At 40.8% G+C, this 10,041-nt stretch overlaps 1 protein-coding gene across 1 annotated transcript in view; it reads right to left on the bottom strand.

Moving 5' to 3' along the window:
• Window positions 1-4,735: 4,735 nt before the first annotated feature.
• LOC116217184 (ephrin type-A receptor 6-like) overlaps window positions 4,736-10,041 on the bottom strand; it is a 37,557-nt gene continuing 32,251 nt past the window's right edge. Inside the window, exons 3-4 of the mRNA XM_031555634.1 lie at window positions 7,216-7,409; window positions 4,736-4,889 (exon numbers count right to left, since the gene is read on the bottom strand). Of these exons, the coding sequence (XP_031411494.1) occupies window positions 4,736-4,889; window positions 7,216-7,409 (348 nt within the window). The remainder of the gene's footprint in view (window positions 4,890-7,215; window positions 7,410-10,041) is intronic.

Here is a 10,041-nt window from a genome sequence, read left to right as displayed (position 1 = left end):
TGGTAAGCTCACAGGATACAAGAAGCCAGTCAGTGTGTCTGTGGAGTCTAATTTTGAATGCTGTATAAAAGAGCATCAAGAGACTGACCGCTGTAGGAATGCAAAACCAATTATTTGAGTTGACATTCACTGCAGATGATATTGAGTGACTCACAAGCCAGAACTGTTATGGGGAATTGTCAGAGGAGCCATCTGAGGTTGAAGTGACTGCAGAAGTTACAGGACAAACTGAAAAAAAACAATCAGCAAACCAGAACAAGAAAGTATTTAGTCAAGGCTTTTGAAAGAGATCAAAGATGAAATAGTGACAGCAATGTAAGAAAGGGATTATCAGTTCTGTTACACTTAAAATTTTCTTCATGCCTAAGACATGAAGAACAGTGCCAAAATTATTTTGAAGACAAAACAGAGTATTCAGGAGAGGTCTGGGAGATGCGGACCTGTGAGTCTAAAATCATTACAAGGCACAGTAGAAAATACAATAAAGAATAGAATTATTGAATGCCTGGATAAATGATCTACTTTGGAAGTGACACTATGGCTTTTGCAGAGAGAAGTCTTGTTTTATAAAGTTGTTTCTTGTGGAGGAATCACCATGCACATGGTAAAATCACGGCTGAAGATGACCTATTTGATACACCCTACTTGGATTTCCAGAAGACTTTAGAGGAGGTTTCTCATCAAAAGGTATATAAGGAAAATGAGCTGTGTCATAAGAAGCACTTTCCATGAATAAATAACCAGGTAGAAGACAGGAGGTTAGGAGTAGATTGTCAAATTTTACAATGGAGTCATCAATGGGAATCTGCAGGGACCAATGCTAGGATAATGATGAACATTACTGTTCAACAAGTCAGTAAATGGCCTGGAAAAACAGATGAGCAAAGAGGTGAAAGGTCAGATAGTGAGACTGAATTATTCAGGGTATCAAGGGAAAGGTAAAGAGTTCTATAAGGATCTTATAAGACTATGCCATAAAAAAGTAGGTGAAATTAAGTGTAGGTGAATGTAAAGTGATACGTATGGGAGAAAACCAGTTCTAGCTTCACGTGTAAAATTCCTGAATATAAATTGACCGTTACTACTGATAATACAGATAGCCTTAGCATCAGAAATGATACTGAGTTGACATCAGTAGAAGCCAGTATTTACACATTCACCAGCATTGGGGTTATCATCCAGAGGAGTGCCTTAGGAAATCTTAGATCTTGTATGTGACTTCTGAGTCTCATTATATAAGTATTTGGAACGTGTTTTAGTTTCTTCTCATTACTCAGAAACCTCAATGTTCTTGTCAATGACTGCAGCCATTTACAGTTTTGCTCCCACAATATTACTTTGATATTCATAGCTGATACATCCCAAAGAATCCCATGATCCACCCCAAGTGATATTCCTCTGTTTAAGGTAGATAATTCCATACTAGTTGGATTTTTTTTTTCTTTCCACTGGTGGTCAGGCTTCCCACATCTGCTGGACCCTGAACCTCTAGGTGAGGGTGTGAGGAGTGGAATCCATTCTACTGTAACAGTGGAACAAGTCTGAGACTTCCTCACGCAATTGAAAGTCCATGTCGTCAGATGATATCCATCCTAGGGTTCTGAGAGAGATGGTTGGTATGGTAGCCAAGCCACTCTCCATCATATTTGAAAAATCGTGGCTGTCCAGTGAAGTCCCCAGTGACCGAAAAAGGGGAAATATTACTCCTATTTTTAAGAAACGTAGAAAGGAAGACCTGGGGAACTATAGGCCAGTTAGCCTCATCTCTGTACCTGGGAAGATCATAGAGCAGATCCTCCTAGAGGCTTTGTTAAGGCACATATGAGACAAAGAGGTGATTCAAGACAGCCAGCATGGCTTCACCAAGGGCAGATCTTGCTTGATGAATCTGGTGGCCTTCTATGATGGTATGATGGAGTGACAGCATTGGTGGACGGGAGAAGGGCAACAGATATCATCTTCCTGGACTTCTGCAAAGCCTTTGATGTGGTCCCTCACTACATCCTGCTCTCTAAATTGGAGAGGTACAGACTTGAAGGCTGGACTGTTTGGTGAATCATAGAATCACAAGGTTGGAAACGACCTATAAGATCATCTAGTCCAACCGTCTTCTCATTACCACTGCTACCACAAACTACTAAACCATCTCATAGCTCCTCATCCAGACGCCTCTTGAACTCCACCAGGGATGGTGACTCCACCACCCCCCTAGGCAGCCATTCCAGTGCCTGACCACTCTCTGAGAGAAAAAGTTTTTCCTCACGTCTAACCTAAACCTCCTCTGGTACAACTTGCGGCCATTTCCCTGGGTCCTGTTCGTTGCTTGAGAGAAGAGACCAAACCCCTCTTCACCACAACCTCCCTTCAGGAAGTTGTAGAGTGCAATGAGGTCTCCCCTGAGCCTCCTCTTCTCCAGACTAAACAATCCCAGCTCCCTCAGCCGCTCCTCATAAGACCTGTGCTCCAGATCCCTCACCAGTTTTGTTGCCCTTCTCTGGACATGCTCCAGGGCCTCAATGTCTTTCCTGTAGTGATGGGCCCAAAACTGAACACAATACTTGAGGTGCGGCCTCACCAGTGCTGAGTAGAGGGGGATGATCACCTCCCTGCTCCTGCTGGCCACACTATTTCTAATGCAGGCCAGGATGCCATTGGCCCTCTTGGCCACCTGGGCACACTGTCGGCTCATGTTCAGCCGAGCATCAACCAACACCCCCAGGTCCCTTTCCTCTTCACTATCATCCAGCCACTCATCCCCAAGCCTATAATGTTGCATGGAGTTGTGGCCAAAGTGCAGGACCCGACACCTGGCCTTGCTGAATCTCAATCCTGGTGGATTAAGAACTGGTTGTCTGGTCACAGCCAAAGGGTTGTGATTAATGGTTCCGCATCAGGGTGGAGGCCAGTCACAAGCAGTGTCCCTCAGGGGTCAGTCCTGGGACCAGTGCTCTTCAACATCCTCATCAGTGAGGCAGACAACAGCATTGAGTGCACCCTCAGCAAGTTTGCAGAAGACACCAAGCTGCGCAGTGCAGACAATACACCGGAAGGAATGGAAGCCATCCAGAAGGACCTGGACAGGCTGGAGAAGTGGGCCCATGTGAATCTAATAAGGTTCAACAAGGCCAAGGGCAGGGTGCTACACCTGGGTTGAGGCAATCCCAGGTACTTATTCAAACTAGGAGAAGAACCCCTTGCAAGCAGCCCTGTGGAGAAAGACTTGGGGGTCCTGGTAAACAAGAAGCTGGACATGAGCCAGAAGCATGCACTTGCAGCCCAGAAGGCCAGTTGTGTTCTGAGCTGCATTAAAGAGAAGTGGCCAGCAGGTAGAGTGAGGTGATTATCCCCTCTACTCAGCTCTTGTGAGGTCCCATCTGCAGCATTGCATCCAGGCCTGGGGCCCCCAGCACAAGAAAGACATGGAACACTTAGAGCAGGAGAACATGGGCATAGAGTGCTAAGCACAACACTGCTGCACAACTGCAGAGACAGAACTACAGACTGAGGTTGGAAGGGACCTCTGCAGGTCACCTGGTCCCAGAACAACAGCAGGGAGAACTCAACTCATGTTAATCTCAGTTTTACAGTACATAACAGCACCAGCTGAAGTTAGGATTTTTATTAGTCGCAGCCAACAAAGATGCATGAGGGAAAAGTTTCATTTAGCAAATTCAATTTCCTTTTACAACAAGATTCCCCGTCTATATGGGGAACAAGGCAGTAGATGTAATCTTTTATATTTCAACAAACCTTTCAATGCTGTTTTTTATCCTTCTGGACCAAATGGGCAGCATACAGCTTGACAAAAGCATCCAGAGGAGGGCTACAAAGATGAGGCATGGCCTGGAAGGCAAGGCATATGAGGAGCAGCTAAGATCCCCTGGTTGGTCCAGCACAGAGCAGAGCAGCTGAGGGAAGGTCTCATAATAGCCTGCAGCTCCCCACGAGGGGAGCGGAGGGGCAGCACTAAGCTCTGCCCTCTGTGACAGCAACAGTCTCCAAGAGAACAGCATGGAGCTGCATCAGGAAACTATTGGGTGAGGATTAGTAAAAAGTTCTCCCCCAGAGAGTGGTTGGGCCCTGGAACAGGCTGTCCACAGCAGCAGGAATGGCTCTGAACTGCTGGAGTTCAAGGAGCATTTGGATAATGCTTTCGGACATAAAGTTTGGATTTTGGGGGGTGCTGTGTGGGACTCAGTAGTCCCTGTGATCTTTTCCAACAGATGATATTCTGTGATTCTATGATCGTGTAGATGATAAGGAATGAATGGGAAAGGAATCAAGAGCAAAATAGGCAGTATCATTATGCTACCATACTAATCCATAGTTTCTCCAAACCCTTATGTTCTGTAGTGTTTTCACTGCAAAAATTGAGTGAAACTGAGGATGGCTGAAGAAAGGCAGCAAGGTATGAAACTACTTCCACGTGAAGAATCACTTGGACTTTATGATATTCATTGCAAAATAAGAAAAAATTCTGCTGCTGGTTTCAGTGCTCTAAACAAAAACCCATTTTCCAACATGTAAGGATGTTCACTGCCTGAGCTTTACTAGTGTGCGGTATGGTTACAATTGAAACTATCATTTCTGGGTTTCTTAATCACTACTTTCTCCTGTATTGTTTTGGTAAAAACTATTTGTCTTCTATTAGCTTAGGTAGGAAAAGAACACCTCACAGTATGTCACTGCAGTATAGAAACAAATTCAGATTAGTCAAAAATAATAGATTGCATACTTACTCAATACTCATTCTTGAAACCATATCCAGAGTTGTAAAACCTGCTGCCATGAAGTTGCTTTTATATTGACCCATTTTTATGGAGTCCAGCCAGTCACTAACTGAAACAAACAAAGGAAATTCTGGGACTTCACCAGGTGAATCTGGCATTCTGAGAAATAAAAAGCAAAGGTCACCTGAGCAGTATAAAATGATGCTTGATTTATTCTGGGAGACATTATTTTTAATAAAAGGCAGAAGGAACAAACGGGGACCCTGAGATGTAAAGGTCAGGTCTTAACTGAGGTTCTCTTTAACCCATTGTCTAAAGCTTATAAATGACAATAACCTACAAATTTTCTCTTCTTACTCAATACACTTTTCAAAAGCTCTGCAACTCAAAAACAAACAGGAACAGACCACTTCCAGTGTTCCTACTGTAATCACACAGAGTTCATTTGAAGATCTTATATGTTTCAGGGTGATAGTTGTTTGTAAATACAGCAGTCAAATTAGAGAGCAAACAAACTTTAACCTGGGATACCATTTAAAAATAGTAACATACTGAAAGATAATTTTTCTGTGAAGTAATAATCAATAGCTCCTTTTTGCTATTATGCGTTGGGAACACCGATTATAGCAGCTAGAAATCTAAACTTAGAAAAGCAAGAACATTTTGTATCTTTTCTTTTTACACAGAATTATAAGGAATAGCAAATAAAATGAAAAAGCCAGTTTAGTTTCATTACTATTTCATTTCTTTTCCCTAATATTGTACAACTGAAATGGAAATACAGGAAAAAAAAACAAAACAAAAACAAACAGAACACTATCAGGGGACATATTTTTCCAGTGTTCCTTTGTCTACAATGCTGATGAGATCTCACAGCTTGCACAGACTTTATATTTTGTGTAGAGAAACTGTAAGGAATAGAGTGCAGAAACAACACACAGTTGTGTATAAAAGCTTTATGACAGCCTTTAGAAAGAAGATAGATATTAATTAAAATAATTTCTTTTTCAGCAAAAGCCAGCTAACATTGTCAGATGGAATATAGCTTGCTTATAACACACCTTGGTACGTTAATATGCTGAGTTTCAAGCATACATATTTGAATACATTAAACACATGGGTTTTCGTTTATAAAATCAGAATTATAGAGAGACAGGAGAACTCTGTTAGGTACAAGGCTAGTTCACACACCTATGGTGATATCTTCCAACTTGAATTGCTCTATTTCTATAGAATACCTACTGAACTCATAAATTAAATGCAATTCAGATTAACTGCATCAAGTGCTTCTAAACAAATGCAAAATTTTTCCCAAGGTGAGCACAAAAAGAGCTGAACTGCAAGAGAACACGGAAGAGTCTCAGAATCCTGGAATCTTACATAACATTTTAAAATAAAAATGAATGAAAAATGCATCATGCTGATAATAAATAAACTGACCCAAGTACAACGGTAAGCCATATGCATATACATACAGGCGCACAAACATATACATAAAACAAGAGGCTACTAAATCTAGCACACACACGTTAAGCACTACAAGGCACAGTAGTTTGTGGTAGATAAAACAGATGTAGCCTACTTTAGGCTTTCCTCATAAACACACCCTTCAACCTTTCCCACAGCAAGATACCAGCCTGAATCTTTTCCTGTTGTTTATTGTTTTTCCAAGGCACATCAATAACTTCCTATAACAACCTCCTCTTGAGGTTCTTAGCAAAAACCCAACTGGGCAATGAGAATCCATTACAAGCCAGGGGATCTCTAAGAAAGTGTCTTCATATTAAGGTGAATTTCAGCTAATGAAGACAGTGAGGACAGCTGTGACTTCATTGATTTCAGCTGCTACACATACACAGCCTAGATCATTCAGCACATGGAAACTGACAACATGTTTGACTACAGTTTCATGTCTCCTGTGGCTGCATATGTTTCTGTAATATCATTAACTGATAAAACTTTGGACAATGCTATCAAGAATTTGCTGTGGAAAGGTAATAGTGCAATACATTAGTTGGGCACCAGTGCCATTCTTCTGCAGATAAATATAGATTTTAGCAAGCTACCGCTGCTTTTTCTGGAGTTTTCTCAAGGCAGTTCAGAAATTGATAGTACACAGTCTGATGGACAGAAGGTGCTAAGTGGAGAAAAAGTTACAAAGAGAAAACAAACATCAGAGAAGCACCAAGAAACTCCACAAAGAGATTCTCAAAGATTAAAGATAGTCAATGAACAAACAGAGCTCATGAAAAGAGAAAAGAAAAAAAAGAAAAATGCCCAATATAATCCACACAGCTTGAGGAAAAAAAAACACAAAAACCTTTTGCAACAGTGTACAAGTAAAACAAACCTACAATGGAGGTCAAAAGTACTCCCCATATCACTGTGTATTTAGCACTTTGGCACTCTCTCCCACTCCTACCCGAAACCACCTGATGACAGCCACTATAGCATATGCAAAAGAAGTTACTGAAAAGGGTCTTACACAAGTACATCCTCCACTAGGGTATGAAGGGTGCTTGGATTGCGGATCAGTTTGTCCAGGAAGCTGACAATATCACTAAATTTTGGACGGTGGTTCCTCTCCTTTTGCCAGCAGTGAAGCATGAGCTGGTGAAGAGAAGCTGGGCAGCCCATGGGAGCTGGTAGCCTGTAACCTTCTTCAATAGACAGTATAACCTAAAGCAATACATATGATTACTGAACATTAAACATTAAAAGGACAGTGTAAAAGTGAAAATTAGAAACCAGTGATAACAGTGATACAGATACCCTCACTCCATGCATTGCTGGAAATTAATTCAGAATAACAGGATACTCAGTAAGACTGATGTTCTCCATAGATGGACGCAAGAGGAGCATCAGCCACAAAAACACACTTCATGATGTATGGTGCGTGTGAAGTATTTTGTTGGCATATGAAACAGTGGGCTCTTTAGGTTCTCTGAGCATCCAAGAAAAGAGGAGGAAAGATTAAGTGCCACTGTCTTCTTCCATCTGCAGGTTGATGCTACAGAGGATGCAGTCATAGAGCCACAAACTAACTCTGCATCTCCACTGCATAGTGGGGCACTCTATTATTTGTATCCTGACAACATGTTCATTTGTGGCAGTGTCACAATACAATGAGGCACTAAAAATGTACAGTGAAACATCTGGCTAATCTACTTAGTTATCATAAGATTCTGCTCATCTTCGGAGTATAATTAATTCAGTCAATGTCTCACACAGAATTACAGCAAAGCACACTATTATTTTGTGCAGTCTTTCTCAAAACAAACAAAAAAAAACAACCAAAACAGCAACCAGCCAACCAAAAAACTAAATAAAACTCCAAAACTAAATCAAATCCCTGAATATTCAAGTTGCTAATGATAAAATATATATACACACATGTATATAGTTACCATATATAGCCCAAAGTGAATAAAACTCTCAGATTCAGCAGCTACAAAAGGACGTCTTTGGTCAGAATTAGGAAAGAAACAGATTTATGTCATACATAAAACACATGCATGAAAAATTACATTTGATTGGAGTCTTGTTTTTAGTAATGTTGGTAATAAATAACATTGACAGGACAGTAGCAGTACAATAGCAAGCAGCAAAACAAAGTAAGGCCCATGAAAACTTGGCAGGATTAATTCTGTGTAAGTTTTAGAAAGCAAAAGGAAACATTATTAGGTTCTGAAATGAATGATGGCAGTAGTGGAGATGTTGACAGAAATGACAGCCTTGCCTTCCTGTATGTAACAGAATGGAAAGATTATGTACATTGAAACAAAAAGTGAAACAAAGTGAAGAAAAAAGCTACCCTACCCTACACGTTACCCTTCCATATAAAAATACAACTAATGCTAAACATTCTCTAAAATACAAATGATTCAACACAATATTTATAATAATGCAGTGCACTTATGAGAAACATACTTACTGCATTTATACCTCCTCTGCTTTAAGGAGGCATTTAACACTTTCACACAGATGTATGTACATGCTGCAGACATATTAATGCAGCTGGAAGGGGGTACATTAAGCTATTTACAGCAAATCAATGTTTTATAGCACTAGCTGTAGCTTCAATATATTCAGTCTCATTATCTCAGAATATATCCTTGTTCTTTTTGAATTCTGAATTAATGTTGTTGGCTCTGTTTTCCAATGCCTAGTGCTTATGCTGAAAGCATTATGCAAATAAATAACGGTAATGAAGCCACATTAGGACCTCAGCTCCCCTTTACGGTATGGCAGAGAAAGGAACACAAATCCTGTAACGGTACACAGTGGGGTGCTTGTATTTTGCAAAATGAGGTGACTAGATCCTACAATACACAGCCCTGTGTACATGGGCAGAAACTTGTACTCATGATAAATGTGTTTCAACACCACAGGAAACTGGGTTTCTACAGGGTAAGTTTCAAAGTCATCAGTGGCAGCACTAGGAATGGAATTTGCCCCAGAGATCTCTGCATTCTTTGCACCTGCGAGTACTGACAGATTGTGTGCACACAGATGGGACTTGCCATGTACATAAACTGATGATATCTAGCAGTAAATTATAGGGCTGTATGGTGATGCTTCCACCTGCCTTCCTGGCTACTTCCTTATTTCCCCAGGATTTGCTTCAACACTCCAAAATTTGGGTTCCCAAATTGGCTGCTCTTGGAAAAATCCCACCAGGCTGCCAGAGAAATGTTTCCTCAAAGCCCTCCTACCACTGCATGTGCTCCCAGATTGCTCCTGTTACAGACTCAGATTGGGTGAAATTCAGTCCCACATGCACAAAATGTTATTCACAAAGCTGTCAAAAATGCAGTTTCTAAAGCAGACTGCCAGAAGTGGCTTCATAAAACCCAGGTGCCTATTACACTATGGGGTACGGCTTAGGTGATACTTGTCATTGCCTCTGCAGGAAATGCAGATGTCGTAGTCTTTGCATTTAACTCTACCCATTGCAACGGATGCATTTCTGAAATGTTTTCTGTTTTTAAGGAAGAAGAATAGCTTCTCTGCTTCTACTGGACAGACGGCATTTGTTTGACACGACTGTGGAGAGTGGAAGAGGATTTTTTTCTGAGATAAATTATTCATGAGGAAAACAAATGCAACCACAATTTTGCAGACGTTATATTTTCTCTGACACACTCTATTTCATGATATCTTTGAAAAAAGCAGTTACAGCCCATTTTGTTTCCTCTCCTGTTCAAAAAGAACATTTCAGTATAAAGGGAAATGCCAGCTGTTACTGGAATAATTATAATTTCTCATTAAGACAAGAATATTTTAAAAATAATCTGCAAATATTGCCTCA

Source organism: Meleagris gallopavo, chromosome 1 (genome assembly GCF_000146605.3).
Source record: "Meleagris gallopavo isolate NT-WF06-2002-E0010 breed Aviagen turkey brand Nicholas breeding stock chromosome 1, Turkey_5.1, whole genome shotgun sequence".
Lineage (NCBI taxonomy): Eukaryota > Metazoa > Chordata > Aves > Galliformes > Phasianidae > Meleagris > Meleagris gallopavo.
Note: the sequence above shows the minus strand (reverse complement) of the source record. Positions and strands in the feature narration are given on the sequence as shown.